The sequence below is a fragment of the Spea bombifrons genome, chromosome 4, assembly GCF_027358695.1.
Source record: "Spea bombifrons isolate aSpeBom1 chromosome 4, aSpeBom1.2.pri, whole genome shotgun sequence".
In the NCBI taxonomy this organism is placed as follows: Eukaryota; Metazoa; Chordata; class Amphibia; order Anura; family Pelobatidae; genus Spea; species Spea bombifrons.
The window spans coordinates 112,748,442-112,770,885 of NC_071090.1; the positions used below are offsets into that span (position 1 = coordinate 112,748,442).

Sequence of the window (22,444 nt, forward strand, 5' to 3'; positions counted from 1 at the left end):
TCGTATCTCTGTGTGATGACATCAGGGAGTTGGGTGTAAGAGGTAACACCTCGCAAAATGGGTTCCTCATCATGCGCTGCCAATAACGTACCTCCGTATACATTGTACAGCCAATACACTGTTTCTTGCAGCATGCTTACACCTGTTTGGTAGGCCTCGTATTACACATTTGTATTATTTGCGCCTGTGACTAGCTTAGCGCCCCGACATTTTTTCTTTTCCCTGTTTGCACATATTTGAGGTTGTTGGCTCCTCATCAGCAGGGCCGGACTGGCCCACCGGGATACCGGGAAATTTCCCGGTGGGCCGGAGGGTCCGTGGGCTGGGCGGCCATGAAGACAGCCGCTGAGCTGCCCCCCAGGCTGCCCGAAATCTAATCAAAGCGGCCGCTGGGTGCTGATGCGGCCGGCCGGCATCAGCACCCAGCAGCCGTGTGCGATGGCCGTCTACTAATGGGAGCAGTGTGAGGGGTGAAAGCTCCGCCCCCTCGCACTGACCTTTCACCCCTCACGCTGCTCCCATCACTATGCGGCCATCAGATTGCTGGGAATGTAATCTGAACGGCCGATGCGTGCTGATGCCGCCGGCCGCCTCTGCTTTAATACTTTTTTTTTACTTTATATGGCGAGCCGATCCAGCTTACCATATAAATAATAAAAAAAAAGTGTTAAAGTAGCTCCGGCCGGCGGCATCAGCACGCGCCGGCCGTTTAGATTACATTCGCAGCAGTCTGATGGCTGCATAGTGATGGGAGCAGCGTGAGGTGGAAGCTCCGCCCCCTCGCGCTCAGACTGCTGCAGCACCGGATGTCAGGTAGAGGAGAACAGTGTGCAACTACCAGGAAGTCAAGAGAAGTAGAAGGTGAGTAAAATAATGTATTTTTTGTACTGTATGTTTTTTGTATTTGTTAAAAACAAAAAAAATCGGCATGTGTGTGTATGTAAGTGTGTCCCCCTATATGCCACTCTGCCTCCAGAAATGCCTTATACCCCCCTATATGCCACTCTGTCCCATGATATGCCTTTTAACCCCCTATATGTCAGAGTGACATATAGGGGGTCAAAAGGCATATCTGGAGGCAGAGTGGCATAAAGGGGGTTAAAAGGTATATCATGGGGCAGAGGAGCATATAGGAGGGTATAAAGCATATCGGGGAGGCAGAGTGGCATATAGGGGGCATAAGGCTTTTCTGGAGGCAGAGTGCCCCATGATATGCCTTTTAACCCCCTTCATGCCACTCTGCCTCCAGAAATGCCTTATACCCCCCATATGCCACTCTGTCCCATGATATGCGTTTTAACCCCCTATATGGCAGAGTGGCATATAGGGGGTTAGAAGGCATATCATGGGACAGAGTGGCATATATTATTTTTTATTTAATATGGCAAGCTGGATCGGCTTGCCATATAAAGTAAACAAAAATGTCCCATGATATGCCTTTTTAACCTCCTATATGGCAGAGTGGCATATAGGGGGTTAGAAGGCATATCATGGGACAGAGTGGCATATAGGAGGGTTGAGGCATATCAGGGAGGCAGAGTGGCATATAGGGGGGTATAAGGCTTTTCTGGAGGCAGAGTGCCCCATGATATGCCTTTTCACCCCCTTTATGCCACTCTGCCTCCAGAAATGCCTTATACCCCCCTATATGCCACTCTGTCCCATGATATGCCTTTTAACCCCCTATATGCCTGAGTGGCATATAGGGGGATAAGGCAGTTCTGGATGCAGAGTGACATATAGGGGGTCAACGGCATATCTGGAGGCAGAGTGGCATAAAGGGAGTTAAAAGGGATGTCTTGGGGCAGAGGGGCATATAGGACGGTATAAAGCATATTGGGGAGGCAGAGTGGCATATAGGGGGCATAAGGCTTTTCTGGAGGCAGAGTGCCCCATGATATGCCTTTTAACCCCCTTTATGCCACTCTGCCTCCAGAAATGCCTTATACCCCCCTATATGCCACTCTGTCCCATGATATGCCTTTTAACCCCCTATATATGGCAGAGTGGCATATAGGGGGTTAGAAGGCATATCATGGGACAGAGTGGCATATAGGGGTATAAGGCATTTCTGGATGCAGAGTGACATATAGGGGGTCAAAAGGCATATCTGGAGGTGGAGTGGCAAAAAAGGGGGTTAAAAGGCATATCACGGGGCAGAGGGGCATATAGGAGGGTTGAGGCATATCAGGGAGGCAGAGTGGCATATGGGGGGTATAAGGCATTTCTGGAGGCAGAGTGACATAGGGAGTAAAAGGCATTTCTGGAGGCAGAGTGGCATATAGGGGATTAAAAGGCATATTATGGGGCAGAGTGGCATATAGGAGGGTATAAAGCATATCAGGGAGGCAGAGTGGCATATAGGGGGCATAAGGCTTTTCTGGAGGCAGAGTGCCCCATGATATGCCTTTTAACCCCCTTCATGCCACTCTGCCTCCATGAATGCCTTATACCCACTATATGCCACTCTGTCCCATGATATGCCTTTTAACCCCCTATATGGCAGAGTGGCATATAGGGGGTTAGAAGGCATATCATGGGACAGAGTGGCATATAGGGGGTATAAGGCATTTCTGGAGGCAGAGTGGCATATAGGGGGTTAGAAGGCATATCAGGGGGGCAGAGTGGCAAGCCTGGGGGCAGAGGTGCATAACTCTGGGGTAGGTTGTCAAATGAAAGGAAATAAAAACCAAACATGTCTCAATCATAGCTTTTATTAAATATGGAAAAAATAGTCTACATGAATTAATAAAGAAATAAAAGTTTCTTACCAGAATATCGTGAAGAATAATGTGATCAGTGTTTTGTTCCACTGAATAAAATGGAACTCTTTCATCTAAAAATGTTCGCAGTAGTAAATGTTTTGATCCCATTATGTGTAATGCATTTCATTTATTAGGGCCTTTTAACACTTTTGCTTTCTGGCATTTTAATACAAATAATGAGATAAAAAGAATGGCACATACTGTGACTCGGGTGTGTATAAGGGGTGTGTGTGGGTATAAGAGCTTCACCGTGAGATAAACTATATGGGGCTGCTCTCCAAATTTTTCCAGGGCTGCTTTTCAGTCCCAGTCCGGCCCTGCTCATCAGTCTGGTTGCAGCTTGCTGTCCAGGGGTTAATAGGGAGGAGGTTTAATTGCACCTCCCCCAACACATTAATAAGGTTTTGGTAGCCGTATAAACTGCTTTGTGTGCCCACTATGTAGGAGGTGAGAGTCGGTTCTCACCCTATTGAGAGTGCGCCTTGACGTGGCGGGTGAGCTTAATTATGCTTTGGCCAATTCATAGAACCAAAACCTCTCATTTATATTATGTTTATAGATTCGTTGCCAACTTTATTAGGGTGAGAAGCGCAGACAGTCTTTGTTTTTTTTAATAACGTACCTCCCAACAGCCCTGGATTTACAAGCACAGTCATGATTTTTGGGCACTGTCCCGGCTAGCTGCCCTGCTGTCCCACTTCTGGGTATTGGGGGGCATGGGTCATTTGGTAGGGCGCATGGGTCAGTTGGGGGGACCCTCAGATTGCCCCCTGTCCCACCCACTTCTTAGATAAGCCTGCCTCTTGCCACACTCTCTGCCTGGACACCTGAAATGTCAGGGGGGGTAATAATAATACCTGCGTTCTGTCAGACACATTACCAGCGTTGGTTCTTAGGTACCCCCTGACCCTTCAGAAATACCCCACTAAGGGCAAATGCCACACTCTCCGTCAACATATCTGTGGGAAGGGTGCACATCTCATCATATCGGGGGTCGTCACCATAGAAACCTACGAAAGATTCCACATGACAGGGGCACCCCCGTGACGGCAGGATTTTTTCCAGGGGTTTGTATATAAATAAAATGTAATAACCCCTGACGGGACACATCACGTAAAAACGGTCACTTAACGACCTATGACGTGCCTGACACGTCATTTCATTAAACACGCTCAGAAAGTGATTAGTTTATTCGCGTTGCTGAATGCCTCGACATCATTGGCCCCGTCTGGCCCCTCCCCGGGGCGTCAACATCTGCCATACACTGTATGCTTTAAAAGTTTAGTAGGTGATCAATGAAATGCCTGACACCGAACACTCACCCTCTGTGACCGCTCCAGAGAGCGCTCGCTCACAACCTCCACTGCGAGTGATTTTGCCACTCGCAAGATGGCGGCCGTGCTGTTAAAAAAAAGTTGGAAAAGTTTGCCAGAGGGTCTCCAGACCCTCCTGAGAATCTGGCTCCACTTGCAGGTTAAATACAGGTACTGCATCCAACCCTGCAAGTCAATGGAGCCCAGCTTTCTAATCACTGTGTGATTAGTAAAATATTCAAATAATGGTAACGTTTAAAAATGATTATGCATCAGAGGAACCATCCCGTTCCAGCAAAAGGTTAAAAAAAAGTTGAAAAAAAGTTTATTATTATGAGCAAGTGCTAAAATCAGCGCTGTATCTTCCCAAAAATCTTGACACGGAAAGAGTTAAAGTAAAAGCATTTCAAATACCCAGCAGGTGTCTAATTTAATAAAAATGAATGGTTTTATGGGTAAATTGGAGCGGCCGGGCTCAAATATACCCGAAATGGCACATGAGGGGCAGAATGACCAGCTTTGGGAAAAAAAAGTTTTTTTAAAATGGTAAAACGCTACTTATTGCCCCATAACGTGCAGGAAAAAAAGCAAAAAAAACATAAAAACCATAAAAACACTGGGCATTTCTAAACTCAGGACAAATAGTAGAATCTATTTAGCAGGTTTTTTTCATTCGTTTTTTTGGATGAGTAAAAGATTTTTAGGGGAAAATTCAGAAAATGGTTTTTTTTAACTTTTCATCATATTTTATTATTTTTTTTATGGTATCTGAAGAAAGCCCTTCTTGTCCTGAAAAAAACCAACAATATATAACCTGTGTGGGTTTAGTAAATGAGCGAGGAGAAAATGACAGCTGAACACCAGCGCCGCAAAGGGTTAAAACAGCCTCGGTCCCAAAGGGTGCAAAAAGAAAAAATAAGCCCGGTCCTTAAGGGGTTAAATCGCTGGCGCTGTCCAATGACACCCCCCTCACCCCCCGCGCGCCGGCGAAACCGAGGGCCACGGAACCCCACAGAGCATTATAACACGGAAGGAGAGGTCGCTATGGAAACGAGAAAGCATATATCGGCAAAAAGCAGGTATAACCGCAAAGTTTTAAGCCGAGGGTAAAGAGTTAATCACCGACAGGCTACGGGCCGCCCCTGGATCCATTACCGTACCGTTTACGAATAATTTAACCCCGTAACGTGAAGTCTTTAGTGCGCAGCCGCAGTGAGGGAGCAACCGGGTCCTTTACTAACACTCACCCCTATTGGACAAGGAATCATCTGCTCATTTGCATACAGCCCGTAATAGGCTGGGGATGTTTAGAAACGCCCCCACTGAAGAGTTCATTTAAGGCATAAACCGGAGGCTCCGCCAAGAGTCTTCTCTCTCTTGCACTGCCGGTTGCTGAGCCTCGCCTGCACACTGCGCATGCGCAGTTCCGCGGAAAGTGGTTTCTTTGCTATACGCGTCAGTGGATGCGGGAAATGAGCCGGGATGGTACGTAGTGACGTCACGGGTGGAACAGAAAACACACAGGCGGCGTTGAAGTCACTGAAAGTGTAGTAGATACCCGGAGTAGCCTTCCAGTGGAAGAAGCACACAGACAATACAGTAAAGGAGTTCCAGAGAGCATAAAAGGGCAGTTGGGTTGTTTCACGTGTCACCTGGACTCTGGGGGGGTCCTCGCTGCCCCTGGGGGGTCAGGTTCCTGAATCAAACAGAAAGTGATAATAATAATAAATAGCTTTTTGCGGTGATGTAGCGCAGGCGGGCCTGTAAATGCAGGTACGCAAGGCACTAAAAGGGTTAAGCACCCCCCCCGCTCAGTGCCTGTGGTTTATTCTTCCGCCACATGGTGGCAGCACCGAGCAGCGCAGATATTGGGAATAAATCTGCCACCGCTTCGCACCGCTGTCTGCATCTGTGGGGGGCCTGGGGCAGATGGCAGCATTCTGGGACATGTCCTGGGGGGCTTCCACCCCAAAGCCCAGACATAGCCGGCTGTTCCGATATCACGCTGGATCCCTGAGATGGGATATTCCCATAACTGCACGGAAGCCTCCGCCTGGGCAGCCGCTGCCCGGGGTGTGGTTACCGCAGCTCCGGCTACAATGGCGATGGCGCCCCCCTCTGGAAAGTTGGCTCCACGAGGACTAATTATATCTTCTTCCATTGCCTTATACAGGGGTAAAATTATATTTCCCCCTCGTGAGCCCCGTGCCCCTTTTATACAGGACAGCATCTTACCGGCCCTCGCAGCGGCCACTTGACATTGGGCACTCTCGCTAAGTTTATTCTCTACAATCGTAATGGTTTCCCAACACGGTTCCATTTAAGGGTTAATTTACATGTATTTATTTCTCCAAAATGCAGAGCTTTGCATTTATCCGCATTAAATCTCATCTTTCGCTTGGTCTCCCCGTTCTCCCATCAGGTGGTATTTATCTAACTTTGTGTCATCGGCAAACACTGATACGCGGCTTTAGTACCCGACGCAAGATCTTCGTGCCCTAGGCTCCTGTAGGGGCCTGAGGGCCAACCTCCCCCTACAGACTGTGGGCCCTGGCCTTGGAAGGGGTTGTGTTTGTGGGGGCTGGGTACAGGAGGGCCACATTTACCCAATTACTAGAGACTAAAGACTGTGGAGCTCGGACACAGATTTGGGGTTCCTGCATTTTGGGGGGGGGTATCTGTGGTGTTTTACTCTCCATCGGGTCAGGACTTACAGGACAGAGACCTCTATGGCCAGTATGTGCACCTGGATCTGATCTCCAGCAGGTTTCAGCCAGACTTCAGGGAAGTGCCCTGTTTCCCATCCTCCCCACAGACTACAATAGCGACCCGCTACTGGGCTGAGGTGGGCTACGTGCAAATACTGAGCCGTGTGCAAAGGAGGACCTTATGGAGAACTGTGTGTGGTTTGTTGTGTCTATTGTATGTAAATTACCCCTTGTACTGTTTGAATACCCCACGTGTTTTCAGTAAAACTGAGTCCTGTTTTCACTCCAGCATTGGTTCTGTCTGATGCTCGGGGTCGGCGGCTATAATACCTCACTGTCCGTCTCAGGACAGTACATGCGCTAAATACATGCAGCGGCGTCCCCCCTTCTCTCTACAACGCTGGTTCTGTCTGGCGCTGAATGGGTTAACCTCTGGTGTCCCGGCAGGTGGAAACGTAGTTTGGCGGGAGCACCCAGTGGGGGTGCAGGGTGTCCCGTCACAAGATCGTTATTAAAGACAGTAAATAACCTGCAGCATAAATAGAAGCCCCGTGGATGTGCCGGGCAGCAGCGGAGGTTGCCTGAGCGCATCGCATAGACGTCCACAGGCTGCCGGAGAGGAGGATCCGGGTCCTCTGCAGCGCTGCGGGGCATCTGGATCTTAGTCTTGTAGTCAGACCTCCCATCCCTGGGACACCCCAATGACTACGTTCTCCAGGACACATTATGCAGACCAGCAGGTAAAATGCTGCCTTCTCCAGGGGGATGTGCACTTTACATAAACCAGCGAGTAACGTGTGAATTATGTGTGTCCTGGAAAACGGGACCCTTCTCCCATGCCAGGGATTAGCCTGACCCGGCAGTCACACACATTCGCACACAAACATACATTCACACACATACGTACACATTCGCACACACACATACATACTTACACATACATACACATTCGCACACATACATACACATTCGCACACACATACATACTTACACATACATACACATTCACACACACATACGCATTCGCACACATACATACACATTCGCACACACATACATACTTACACATACATACACATTCACACACACATACGCATTCGCACACATACATACACATTCGCACACACATACATACTTACACATACATACACATTCGCACACATACATACACATTCGCACACACATACATACACATACATACACATTCACACACACATACGCATTCGCACACATACATACACATTCGCACACACACATACATACTTACACATACATACACATTCGCACACACATACATACACATTCGCACACACATACATACACATTCGCACACACATACATACTTACACATACATACACATTCACACACACATACGCATTCGCACACATACATACACATTCGCACACATACACATTCGCACACACACATACATACATACACATTCGTACATATACCTACATACACATTAGCACACACATACATACACATACATACACATTTGCACACACACATACATACATACATACATATTCACACACAAATACACATATATACACATTCGCACACAAAAATACATACACATTCGTACATATACCTACATACACATTAGCACACACACACATACGTACCCATACACACACATACATACACATTCACACACATACATACATACATTCACATACATACACATTCACAAACATGCATACATACACATTCACACACATATATAGACATTCGCACACACATACATACATACACATTCGTACATATAGCTACATACACATTAGCACACACACATACGTACACATACACACACATACATTCACACACATGCATACATACGCATTCACACACATACATACGCATTCACACACATGCATACATACACATTCACAAACATGCATACATACACATTCACACACATATATACATACACATTCGCACAAACACATACATACACATTCACACACACACATTCACGGGGTTGTGTAATGGGAAAGGCACAGGTGTCGCAATCACTTCCTCTGCTTGTGAAATATGTGTTTATCCCACACCCTGCACACTGTGTCCTGGAAATGAGCTAAAAGGCCTCTGTAGCTGGAGCCGGCCCCCTGTATAATGTATAGATAAATCAGTGACCGGCCCCTGTATAATGTATAGATAAATCAGTGACCGGCCCCCCTGTATAATGTATAGATAAATCAGTGACCGGCCCCTGTATAATGTATAGATAAATCAGTGACCGGCCCTTGTATAATGTATAGATAAATCAGTGACCGGCCCCTGTATAACGTATAGATAAATCAGTGACCGGCCCCCTGTATAATGTATAGATAAATCAGCGAGCCGGCCCCTGTATAATGTATAGATAAATCAGTGACCGCCCCCTGTATCATGTATAGATAAATCAGCGAGCCGGCCCCTGTATAATGTATAGATAAATCAGTGACCGGCCCCCTGTATAATGTATAGATAAATCAGTGACCGCCCCCCTGTATAATGTATAGATAAATCAGTGACCGGCCCCTGTATAATGTATAGATAAATCAGTGACCGGCCCCTGTATAACGTATAGATAAATCAGTGACCGGCCCTGTATAATGTATAGATAAATCAGCGAGCCGGCCCCTGTATAATGTATAGATAAATCAGTGACCGGCCCCCTGTATAATGTATAGATAAATCAGTGACCGGCCCCCTGTATAATGTATAGATAAATCAGTGACCGGCCCCCTGTATAATGTATAGATAAATCAGTGACCGGCCCCCTGTATAATGTATAGATAAATCAGTGACCGGATCCCTGTATAATGTATACATTATACATTATACAGGGCCGTTGAATGGGGAGGTTAGTATAAGCCTCTCCCTTGTCCTTGACCCATCCCTCTTTCTCCTTTTTATTTTCCTTCCCCTTATCTCTGTAACAAGCTTCTCCCCATCCCCCTCACTCACAGTTTATTTCATAGTGCCCGCTGTCCCTGATTTCAGTAAGAAGTCACTGGGAGACTCGGATAGAGGATCCACGGCTCTGTCCACGTCTGCCCCTCACTCCCCGCAGTTTTATTGGTAAGTGTGCTCACGGCTGGACACCTGCCGGCTAATCTGGCTACTCATGTGTAGCAGAGCCCTCTACAATATGATAGATAAGTGGAGCAGCCTCCCAGCAGAGGTGGTAGAGGGTAATACAGTGAGGGTGTTTAACATGCATGGGATAGACATACGGCTCCTGAATCTAAGACGAGACCGACAACTGATTAAGGTTTAGGTTTTTACAGACTAGATGGGCCGGATGGGGCCGATCTGGGGAAGATCTGGAGTTTCTGCCTGCAGGGCATAATATTTGTATATTAACATCTGCCAAGTGGCTGGGATTTAAAGCAGAAGTCCCTCTTTTAGTTCTCCTCATCTTCCATTTAATCCTTTTATATCATGTCTCTGAAATCGGAAAAAGGAGAGAAAAGAGAAGAGATGGGAAGAGGAGAGAGAGACAGATGGGAGAGAGGGGATGGGGGGGCATTTAAATATATAAAGGGGTTAATAAAGGACGGGAGGGAATTTATTTCAAAGAAGGAGAAAAATTACAACAAGAGAGCGGAATCCAACACTAGAGAGTCAGAGGCTGAGATGGAACGGAAGGACGTTTTACTTTACTGAGAGGTAGATAAGTGGAACAGCCACGATGATGTCATTTGTCTCTGTGGATGAGACTCCACCCCTCCTGTCCCTGTGACACGTCTCTGTGTCCTCAGCATATGATGTCATTTCCTTTAAATGCCCCCCTACGCCATGGCACAGTGTGCCGGCATTACGGTCTCATTCAGTGTATCCCTGTCTGTCTGTCTGTCTGTCTCTCTGTCTGTCTGTCTGTCTGTCTGTCTGTCTGTCTGTCTGTCTGTCTGTCTCTCTGTCTGTCTGTCTGTCTGTCTGTCTGTCTGTCTGACCCGGCTGTGTTCTGATTGCAGGTCCGCTGCCTCCAAGTCTCCTGATGGCCTCAGGTAATTACTGCATCCTAACAACCGTGTGCTATACACTGTCCTAGCGGTATCAGGCTGCTTGTACCTCTGTATTCCTGTCCTAGAGGTATCAGGCTGCTTGTACCTCTCTATTCCTGTCCTAGCGGTATCAGGCTGCTTGTACCTCTGTATTCCTGTCCTAGAGGTATCAGGCTGCTTGTACCTCTGTATTCCTGTCCTAGCGGTATCAGGCTGCTTGTACCTCTGTATTCCCGTCCTAGAGGTATCAGGCTGCTTGTACCTCTCTTCCTGTCCTAGAGGTATCAGGCTGCTTGTACCTCTGTATTCCTGTCCTAGCGGTATCAGGCTGCTTGTACCTCTGTATTCCTGTCCTAGAGGTATCAGGCTGCTTGTACCTCTGTATTCCTGTCCTAGAGGTATCAGGCTGCTTGTACCTCTGTATTCCTGTCCTAGCGGTATCAGGCTGCTTGTACCTCTGTATTCCCGTCCTAGAGGTATCAGGCTGCTTGTACCTCTGTATTCCTGTCCTAGCGGTATCAGGCTGCTTGTACCTCTGTATTCCTGTCCTAGCGGTATCAGGCTGCTTGTACCTCTGTATTCCTGTCCTAGCGGTATCAGGCTGCTTGTACCTCTCTTCCTGTCCTAGAGGTATCAGGCTGCTTGTACCTCTGTATTCCTGTCCTAGAGGTATCAGGCTGCTTGTACCTCTGTATTCCTGTCCTAGAGGTATCAGGCTGCTTATACCTCTGTATTCCCGTCCTAGAAGTATCAGGCTGCTTGTACCTCTGTATTCCTGTCCTAGCGGTATCAGGCTGCTTGTACCTCTGTATTCCTGTCCTAGCGGTATCAGGCTGCTTGTACCTCTCTTCCTGTCCTAGAGGTATCAGGCTGCTTGTACCTCTGTATTCCTGTCCTAGAGGTATCAGGCTGCTTGTACCTCTGTATTCCTGTCCTAGAGGTATCAGGCTGCTTGTACCTCTGTATTCCTGTCCTAGAGGTATCAGGCTGCTTGTACCTCTGTATTCCCGTCCTAGAGGTATCAGGCTGCTTGTACCTCTGTATTCCTGTCCTAGCGGTATCAGGCTGCTTGTACCTCTCTATTCCCCTCCTAGAGGTATCAGGCTGCTTGTACCTCTCTATTCCTGTCCTAGAGGTATTAGGCTACTCTAAACCCTCTAATTCTGTCCTAGAGGTATGATGCTGTTCTGTACCCTCTATGTCTGTCCTAAAGGTGTTGGGCTCTCTTTTTTCCACCCCAGTTCCAGTCTTAGAGGTTTCAAGATGCTCTGTACCCCTCTATTCCCCTCCTAGTGGTTTTCGGCTCTGCTGTGCCTTTCTTCTATTTCTGTCCTAGAGGTGCTGGACTCTGATATACCACAATCTTCCTGTCCTAGAGGTATCAAGCTGTGTCTTTCTTAGAATGGATTGTTTTTAACCCATTGCAGCCATTCAGCCTCTTGCACCTGATGCCCCCTATGATGCACCACCCAGTTACGACACCATTGCCCCCCATGCCCTCCCGGTCTCCTATCCACCACCTGCCTCCATTCCTGGTGCCGTTCAGGCAAAGGGGGTCCCCCCAGGGCTGGAGCCCCTCATCCAGGTAAGACTGTCTAGAGCGCTGCGGCTGGGAGGCCGGAGGTCGAATGGCGGTTGTGAGATGGGATGTGGGGTCTGGGGAAGGGAGAGTGGAGAGCGGGTTTGAAGAGGATGTGAAGAGGGGTTCTTGGAGATGTCCGGGACGTGCGGTGGAGAGCGCAGCTTGGCTGGGGGCTGCTTTGCTGGACAATAAATGTATCGACGCGTCATACGGGGTAACGCCATACGGGGTAACGCCATACGGGGTAACGCCATACGGGGTAACGCCATACGGGGTAACGCCATACGGGGTAACGTCATACGGGGTAACGTCATATGGGGTAACGTCATACGGGGTAACGCCATACGGGGTAACGTCATACGGGGTAACGTCATACGGGGTAACGCCATACGGGGTAACGCCATACGGGGTAACGTCATACGGGGTAACGCCATACGGGGTAACGCCATACGGGGTAACGCCATACGGGGTAACGCCATACGGGGTAACGTCATACGGGGTAACGTCATATGGGGTAACGTCATACGGGGTAACGCCATACGGGGTAACGTCATACGGGGTAACGTCATACGGGGTAACGCCATACGGGGTAACGTCATACGGGGTAACGTCATACGGGGTAACGTCATACGGGGTAACGCCATACGGGGTAACGCCATACGGGGTAACGTCATACGGGGTAACGCCATACGGGGTAACGTCATACGGGGTACGCCATACGGGGTAACGCCATACGGGGTAACGTCATACGGGGTAACGTCATACGGGGTAACGTCATACGGGGTAACATCATACAGGGTAACGCCATACGGGGTAACGCCATACGGGGTAACGCCATACGGGGTAACGTCATACGGGGTAACGCCATACGGGGTAACGTCATATGGGGTAACGCCATACGGGGTAACGCCATACGGGGTAACGTCATACGGGGTAACGTCATACGGGGTAACATCATACAGGGTAACGCCATACAGGGTAACGCCATACGGGGTAACGCCATACGGGGTAACGTCATACGGGGTAACGCCATACGGGGTAACGTCATACGGGGTAACGTCATACGGGGTAACATCATACAGGGTAACGCCATACAGGGTAACGCCATACGGGGTAACGCCATACGGGGTAACGCCATACGGGGTAACGCCGTAAAGGTTCTGTTTGGGTGGTACGGACCTAGAACATCAGTAAAGGTTCTGTTTGGGGTCTAGACCTAGAATATCAGTAAAGGTTCTGTTTGGGGTACGGACCTAGAACATCAGTAAAGGTTCTGTTTGGGGTCTAGACCTAGAATATCAGTAAAGGTTCTGTTTGGGGTACGGACCTAGAACATCAGTAAAGGTTCTGTTTGGGGTCTAGACCTAGAATATCAGTAAAGGTTCTGTTTGGGGTCTAGACCTAGAATATCAGTAAAGGTTCTGCTTGGGCTACGGACCTAGAACATCTATGGTGGGATGGGAGACCGGGCAGATCATGGCTCCGCGGGGTCCGTGGGGCAAATGCTTCAGATGATTGATTATCGATCTGTCGTTGGTCCCAAATTCTATGTTAGAGCCCCCCGTGCAGAAGAGCCCCCCGTAGCGACGCGTAACGATTTAAATGACTATTAGGAACCCCCATATGTACTTCCCACGGGAACAGCCGTCTGAACTTCCTGTTCATTGAATCTGCTGGCTTATTCCTCCCCATTAGGTTATCTCTCCCCTATAGTTGCTGATTGGTTCATATAGCCTGTGTAAGGGTGGGGGAGACGTTCCGGACAGGAAATTGGTAATGCTGGCTTTGCCACAGGCTGCCCCCCATCTCTGCCACCCCGGGGTAAAATAATCCTCTTACACGCAAATATCAGCAAACCAGCTGCACGGAATGACAGAGCGGGGGTATCAAGTAATGGCTCTTCCCAGCCAGCGAAGGGTTCATTCGCTCCGTATCTTTACTGTAAAATGTGGCGTTTTTGGTGAAGTTTTCGGAATCGGTCACTATTGATTGCCGGGGCGTCGCCGTCTCTTACAAAAACATCCATTCTGCATTTTTCCTGATATTTCTTGTTTTCTGATTATCCGATAATTTGCTCATTCTGCCTGTTTTTCTTTTTCCTCCCCAGGTAGCCCAGTTGTCCATTCAGGAAAAATGTAAGAGTTTTATTTTTTCAATCTTTTTCCTACAATAAGTACAATATACTAGAAGCCCCCCCCCCGGCCTTCCAACTCCACTCCTATCACCCCTATCCAGCAAGCTCTCTCTCTACGGCTACATGTGAACACTCGACATGCTCTAAGGTGACTCCGGAGAAGATGCTTTTAAGGGGGTGGATGGGAAGTGACCACCATCAAAGTTTCTCAGCATCTGTAATTCTTTCTTGTTTTTCCTCCCCTGGTGGCTTCGCAAAATTCAGACAATAACAATAATGATGCTAAAAAGCGTTCGTAGATTAATAACCGCAAGACCAGGCCTCTGAATAAGTCATAAGGAGGGGCTATTACAGCAACAACACTCCGCAGCTCATTAAAATTAATTTATTCATTTTATTATTTTAATTCATTTCATTTATTTAATGTAGTTTATGAATTTTAATTTTTTCATTAGTTTTACAATTCATTTTTCAATGTTTTCAGTTTATTTTGTAATTTATTAATGTTTTTTTTTATGTATTCATTATTTTTTTATGTATTATATAATTTATTAATTTTGTAATATATTAATGTTATTTTTTTATTATTTTTTTAATGTATTCATTTATTTTATAATTTATTAATTTTGTAATATATTAATGTTATTTTTTAATAATTTAATGTATTCATTTATTTTATAATTTATTAATTTTGTAATATATTAATGTTATTTTTTAATTTAATGTATTCATTTATTTTATAATTTATTAATTTTGTAATATATTAATGTTATTTTTTTATTATTTTTTTAACGTATTCATTTATTTTATAATTTATTAATTTTGTAATATATTAATGTTATTTTTTTATTATTTTTTTAATGTATTCATTTATTTTATAATTTATTAATTTTGTAATATATTAATGTTATTTTTTAATAATTTTATGTATTCATTTATTATATAATGTATTAATTTAATAATTTATTAATGTTGTCATGTATTAATGTTATTTTTTAATTCGTTTTGTAAAGTATTTATTTATTTTCTAATGAATGTATTAATTATTTATTAACATATTCATTTTTTTTATTATTCTCCCCCCCCCCTCCTTCTGTTTGCTCTGAGTCAGGCACCGGTCTCCTGGGCAATAACCGCACCTTTGTAATTGCGCAATCTGCTTCCAATAGAGGACCTTTAGCCATGAAGATTACCAGGTGGCCTCAGAAATCATATTTCATAAAAAGGGGATTCAAAAATAACCCTTGCCGTGCTGGTGCCCATTTAATAATAATAATTATAATTGTAATAAATGCGGTTATTGTTATCATGAATCCTTATGGATTTTATCAAGGGGATCTGGACACACTTGTACAACTCGTTTAGCTTAATTGAACCTCCCAGTTCAATGTCCTTGATCTTGATTGGCTGGTCAGACATTGAAGAGGTTGAGCAATTCCCCTCCCTTATCCTCCCTCATCCTTCTAAGGCTGCACCAAAGGGGAGAAACAACCTCATGGGGAGGAACAACCTCATGGGGAGGAATAATCCTGCAGCTTGTGAGAACAGGAAGTTGAGATGGCTGCTCCCATGGGATACATATGGGGGGGTTTCTAATACATACACATCGCTTACGTTAATGTACAGCGAAGCCTAAAATGAAGCATTTGAGCTGTGATTGGTCGGCCTCTAACCCTGAGCTCTCCTTGGTCCTGCAGTCTCGGTGGCCCAGGGGATGAGACGTAGCTTCGACGTGGTGGACTCTGCTGGACGGCGGATCTTCCAGGTGACTCAGCGCGTTGAGTATTGCGTCCCGGTTCACCATACAGAGATCAGAGACAACAGCTCGAGATTGGCGATGAAGCTGGTTCAGGACACTTGCTGCACGTGTACGACACAGGTGAGAGCGTCTGGCGCCCACTCGGAGGAAGCGATCGGTACGCGAGTGACCGACAAAGACAATCCATGGCGGTTTTCACTTGTCCCACCGCTGAGTGCCCCCCCCACCGGCTGTGCTGTTGTCCCCGCTGACCGGAGTCCCCCTCTTACACCGACAGACGCAGGTGTTTGGTCGGGGACGCCTCCTCGGATACGTCAAGCTTCACACGAGCTCAGCCATCACTCACCTGTCCGTGCTCACCGCTGCCGCAGAGCTCGTCCTCATCATTGTTGGCCCGAGTTTCCAAAGCAGTATCTTTGGCAATGCAAGCTACGAGGTAACATACATAAGATCCTGGGAGCCCCTCCCCCTGCGGGGTGACACAGGGAGTCTGCCCCTCCCCCCTGCGGGGTGACACAGTGAGTCTGCCCGCTCCCCCTGCAGGGTGACACAGGGAGCTAGGAGTCTGCCCCTCCCCTGGGGGGTGACACGGAGAGCTGGGAGTCTGCCCCTACCCTCTGCTGGGTGACACGGGGAGTCTGTCTCTGCGGGGGGATACGGGGAGTCTGCCCCTGCGGGGTGACACAGAGAGCCTGCCCCTCCTCTTGCGGGGTAACACGGGGAGCTGAGAGTCTGCCCCTCCCCCAGTGGGGGGACACAGGGAGCTGGGAGTCTGCCCCTCCCCCTGTGTGGTGACACGGAGAGCTGAGAGTCTGCCCCTCCCCCTGTGGGGTGACACGGAGAGCTGAGAGTCTGCCCCTCCCCCTGTGGGGTGACACAGGGAGCTGGGAGTCTGCCCCTCTCCCTGCGGGGTGACATGGGGAGTCTGTCCCTCCCCCTGCAGGGTGACACATGGAGTCTGCTCCTCCCCCTGCGGGGTGACACGGGGAGTCTCCCCTTCCCCTTGCGGGGTGACACAGGGAGCTGGGAGTCTGCCCCTCCCCCTGTGGGGTGACATGGAGAGGTGTCTCGCCCACACAGTAATTGAGTGTCTTTCTCTCTCTGTCTCAGGTGAAGTCCCGTGACGAGCAGCACGTGGTGGGGGTGATTAGACGTGAGAATGAACACTTCCTGGTCTCGTTCCCGGTGGATCTGGACGTGGTGGTAAAGGCTCTGCTGCTGGGCGGCTGCTTCTATCTGGTATGTACCCCAGGATCATTATTCTATATGGAGGCTTTGTTACCATCGTTTGATTAAATGCTGAATCTGCTCCTCTCCAGGACTCTCTGATAACCTCAACAAGAGCACAACTGCTGAACAGGACAAGCAGCGACTAGGAGAGGCGGAGCCAGCGCAATGACATCACGCTTACGTCACAGAACAACGCGGCATGCTGGGGAAACCGCTGGAGTCTCTACGAATTTTACCAGATTCCTCCTCTTCCATGTTTCTAGGATATGGTTTTTCCTCCCCGGGACAAAGCTTCTTGCACTGCCTCTTCACAGAGGTTTATAAATGATTTGTAAAATTATTTTATACACATTGTGACCTTTATTATGTTGTATTTTATGTAATTAATGATGTAATAAATGATTATTTTACCACAAAGTCTGCTGTCCGTTTACAGAAATAACAAAAATGAAAATAAAGTACGGATTTCACTCGAGATAAATATATATAACCCCAAGCATTGTATACAGTAATATAGGGGGTGAGCGCTTGTTACTGTATGGTGTTAGTGAGTATAGGAGGTTAGCGTGTGTTACTGTATGGTGTTAGTGAGTATAAGGGGTTAGTGCGTGTTACTGTATGGTGTTAGTGAGTATAGGAGGTTAGCGTGTGTTACTGTATGGTGTTAGTGAGTATAGGGGGTGAGCACGTGTTACTGTATGGTGTTAGTGAGTATAAGGGGTTAGCGTGTGTTACTGTATGGTGTTAGTGAGTATAAGAGGTTAGTGTGTGTTACTGTATGGTGTTAGTGAGTATAAGGGGTGAGCGTGTGTTACTGTATGGTGTTAGTGAGTATAAGGGGTGAGCGTGTGTTACTGTATGGTGTTAGTGAGTATAAGGGGTTAAGGTGTGTGTCTGTATGGTGTTAGTGAGTTTTATATCTTACAGAGGTTGGGCTTCCCTATTTGCGCATGAATGTGAGGGCCTCTTATAGGAGCGTAATAAATAACATCCTTATCTCCTCTTTAGCCAAGGCCTCACCGGCTTGTACTGCCCACAGCATCATCAGCCGTTCTCATATTCCGGAACATTCCCGGTTATGCTGAAAAAGCCCCCTCGTTTCGATGTAAAATTTGAGAAAAGTATAGTTAAAATGATAGCATTTATTGGCTAACTGAGAGTTTGATTGCGAGCTTTCGAGACCAAGTTGTCCGGTCCCTTCCTCAGGCATTAATGAAGCTAAAACAGACTTTTCTAAATACAAAAGCACAATTCACACGTTAACAAAGACTTTAGATAAACACAGAGGTGTTGGGGGATGGGCTCAGCAGTAAATTAGCCGGACTGGCAGAGATCTAATAGATCCGGTTCAGTCAGAGCATCCTTGGTCAGTTCACTCCCTGGTTAGAGGGGCCATAAAACCATCTGACAGATGCCAGATCCATGAAGGGGTTAAATGTTCCCAGGAATAAGTTGTTTGTAGTTAATTTGAATTGTGAGAGGATTAATGGTTTGTAATGGTCTGTAGTGGTCTGTAATGGTTTGTAGTGGTCTGTAATGGTTTGTAGTGGTCTGTAGTGGTTTGTAATGTTATAATGGGAGATGAATTCTCTGTCTCTGTTGAGGCCGGTGAGTCGGGTATTAAACCGGTAGATTAGTTTGATCTCCCGCATTTTTCTCTCCCTCTGGGTGCGGAACGGTCCCATTAATACTAACAGCGTCGCGTCCTGAATGCTGAGTCCAGGCTGACAGAAGTGTTCTCCAACAGGTGTATCTACTTTTTTCTGTTTGATGGTCTGTCTGTGGGAGTTAAACCGTTTGTGTAATGCTCGGCCTGTTTCCCCCCCACGTACATCGCTGATGAGGTGCACCACGTTAGATGATTTGCATGTAAAGCAGCTATTGGTTTTGTGGTGTGAGTGTGAGCCGGGTATCTGTATTTCATCTGTGGGAAGGATGTGTGCACAGCACTCGCATCTCTTTTGTTGGCAGGGAGAGGCACCATGTGCTGTTTGCCTGTGAAGGGTGCTCCTCACTATCCATTGTCTGAGATCGGGAGGCTGTTTGAATGAGAGCAGCGGGGGATGTGGGAATATCGTCCGAAGTCTTTCATCAGTGTGCAAGATTTCTTGTAGTTCCTTTGAGATCTTGCGCAGGGCTTCCATTTGTGGATTATAGGTGACCACTAATGGTACTCGATCTCTTTTTTGTGGCTGCTGCTATCTCAGAAGGTTTTCTCTGGGGATATCGATGGCGTTCTGTATTTGGGAGTCTGGGATTTTTATTCTGTACCCATGGTTGATGAATTCCTCCCTGAGATTCTGTAGGTGTTTATCTCTGTCCATAGGATCCGAACAGATGCGGTTACATCGAATAGCTTGACTGTAGATGATTGAGTTTTTGGTATGTCTGGGATGGAAGCTGTTGTGTTTCAGATAGGTTGGTCTATCTGCTGGTTTGCGGTAGAGTGAAGTCTGAATTGACTTGTTCCTGATGCAGATGGTAGTGTCCAGGAACTGGATGTTAGTGCGGGAGTAGCTCAGTTTCAGCTTTATAGTGGGATGAAAGGCATTATAGCCTTCATGAAATCTGAGGAGTTCCTCTTCGCTACCAGTCCAGATGATTAGTATATCGTCGATGTAGCGGAGATATACCAGCGGTTTGTTTTTTGGAGATGAAAGTCCTGTCCAAATGTGAAGTAGTTGTGGTTGAGGATAAAATGTATTAATTGTGTTATGGGTTCCATTCCTAGGTTCTCCTGTTCTAGGGATTTGCGGCAAGCTGCTATACCGTCACGATGGGGAATGTTGGTGTAGAGGGATTCTACATCCATGGTAGCAAGAATGGTGCCCTCAGGAACTGTGCCAATGTTGGTAAGTTTGTTGAGAAGATCGGTGGTGTCTTGGAGGTAACTGGGCAATCCCTTTACTAAGGGTTTAAGGATTTTTTCAACCCAGCCAGAAATATTTTCTGTAAGGGTTCCGACTGCTGAAATCATGGGTCTTCCGGGGTTTCCCTCTTTGTGTATTTTGGGGAGCATGTAGAAGGAGCCCACTTTGGGGTCAGTTGGCACCAAGCCTTCCACCTGTTGTCTGATGCTGGGCGGCAGTGCTTTTATGGTATTCTTGAGTGTTTTGGTATAGGCGTTTGTGGGGTCCTCCTGAAGTTGGATGTAGTGTCTGTCATCAGAGAGTTGTCTGTGTGCTTCTTTTTTGTAATCCTCAGTGTCCATAATACCTACAGCACCTCCCTTGTCTGCTGGTTTAATTGTAATTTCTTGATTGAGACAATTGAACAACTTGGTCTCGAAAGCTCGCAATCAAACTCTCAGTTAGCCAATAAATGGTATCATTTTAACTATACTTTTCTCCTGTTTTCTCAACGGCTAACACGGTACAAAACCTTTTTATCACATTGATGTAAAATTTAAAAACTAGACACCCCGGGGTATTTCAAATGCCAGTATTTTAACTCTTTACACCCTTTTTCTACCGGGGGGGGTATTTCAGTTGTTGTTGGGAGGATGGAGGAACGTGTTGCAGGCTTTGAGGGCTGTAACAGAGAGGGTTAAATACTGTAAGAGTGGACGGGGGCAGTAAGGGGGCAGATACAGGAGATAAGGGGTAAGCGGAGCAGAAAGAGAGAAAGTAAAATATAACGGACATAAGTAGTGGCCGGCGTAACATTTACCGATTTATTTATCGGTAAGAAAATGACCCACAACCCTGTACCAGTCCTTCATAAAGCCCTTTACTGAGGTAGAAGCTGCAGCTGTCTTGCCACTGATTGGCTGCTTTAAGCTTCCCTGGCATGCTACCCCCCCCCGTACAGTATTTGCCCCTTGGAAGTGATGGAAGTCGGAGCCACCGGGTGAAATGAGGGTACGTGTGTATTACGTCATATTTAGGAGCCCTGCCGTACACATTGGGGGCCCCGGTTCAGCCTGTCATGAATGTTTGGGGGGAGGGGGGATTGGCGGGCAGGATGGGGTATTTGGGAACTTTTTAGTCAGGGTGGCAGAGATTCCCAATCCCCACAATGTGGCCCCAACTTCCAACATGGAGCCACAAGGGGTGTATGGGGGATCTCGGGTCATTGCTGAGACAAGCGGAAGCGGGGTTCCGGGAAGGAGCTTGCAGGGGCCGTGGGCCCGGTAATAAGGTTTATTACTAGCAGGCTGCGTGACGTGTTCGCTCCGGCTCTGGGATTGGGTGGCCGGCTGAGACCCTACGCATGCGCAGATGTCGGAGTGAATCCTAGTGAAGGGGGCATGCCCGCACGTCAGTTTCCGTTTACCGCGCTTGTAGATAAATGTGTAATTGCCCCGGCGTTTGTCTGGCGGGGCAGTGCCCGCGCGATATAAATGCATCAGTCGGCCCTCCTGCTGGGGCCTGAATGTAATAATCTGCACCCGGTGGTAAACATTCTGTCGGGATCACGTGCCTCCCAGCCCCGGGTCACAGGGAGGAGCGGGCGAGTCACGGGCTTCTTATTCAAAACGGAAATATTATGGTGGTTGCGATTTATAATCCAGATTATCTACTGCTTTGAATAAAATGTAAAGGTCCGCCTCTTTAATGGGTGTGGCCCTTGCCGCCTCTTTAAGGGGTGTGGTCTGTGCCCCTCCCACCTGTTAAATGCCTCTGGATCAGCTGCCTCGCGCAGACACTGTGACTGACGACTCCCATCACGCAGCGCCTGGTAATCGCGCGGTTAACGTGCTGACCTGGAAACTTCCACGCCGTGCGTTTCTCACCCTGGAGCTGACGCTTCGCTCGTGGCCGCAGACAAAGCTTGGAGTGGGGGAGCTGGGCAAGTGGCGCTCGAGTGAGTGAGTGAGCGAGCGAGCGAGCTTGGTGAGTGAGTGCGTGCTGCTACTGAGCGAGTACGCTCTTGGCCAGTGAGTGCATGTGGCTGGCGAGCGAGTGCGCACTTGGCTGGCGAGTGAGTGCACAACAGGATATGAAGCCGCAAACTT

At 47.4% G+C, this 22,444-nt stretch overlaps 1 protein-coding gene across 2 annotated transcripts; it reads left to right on the forward strand.

The window, feature by feature from the left end:
• Positions 1–5,535: 5,535 nt before the first annotated feature.
• LOC128490960 (phospholipid scramblase 2-like) lies at positions 5,536–17,824 on the forward strand. 2 transcript variants are annotated; one of them, XM_053463109.1, is made up of 7 exons: positions 5,536–5,563; positions 12,210–12,367; positions 14,472–14,499; positions 16,196–16,377; positions 16,535–16,693; positions 17,368–17,496; positions 17,577–17,824. In XM_053463109.1, exons 1-7 carry the CDS (start codon positions 5,542–5,544, stop codon positions 17,631–17,633), a joined length of 735 nt encoding a protein of 244 aa, XP_053319084.1. In that variant the 5' UTR covers positions 5,536–5,541; the 3' UTR covers positions 17,634–17,824. The 2 variants fall into 2 exon arrangements, with proteins under 2 accessions (XP_053319084.1, XP_053319085.1); XM_053463110.1 differs by lacking the exon at positions 5,536–5,563 and adding an exon at positions 6,953–6,977.
• Positions 17,825–22,444: the final 4,620 nt, after the last annotated feature.

What these genes read in the sequence shown, in the direction of transcription:
- LOC128490960 (XM_053463109.1), top strand. Translation starts at nt 5,542, where the DNA reads ATGCGGGAAATGAGCCGGGATG. An exon ending in GCTGCACGTGTACGACACAG is followed by an intron (nt 16,378 to 16,534) that starts GTGAGAGCGTCT and finishes TTACACCGACAG; the next exon opens with ACGCAGGTGTTTGGTCGGGG. An exon ending in TTGGCAATGCAAGCTACGAG is followed by an intron (nt 16,694 to 17,367) that starts GTAACATACATA and finishes TCTCTGTCTCAG; the next exon opens with GTGAAGTCCCGTGACGAGCA.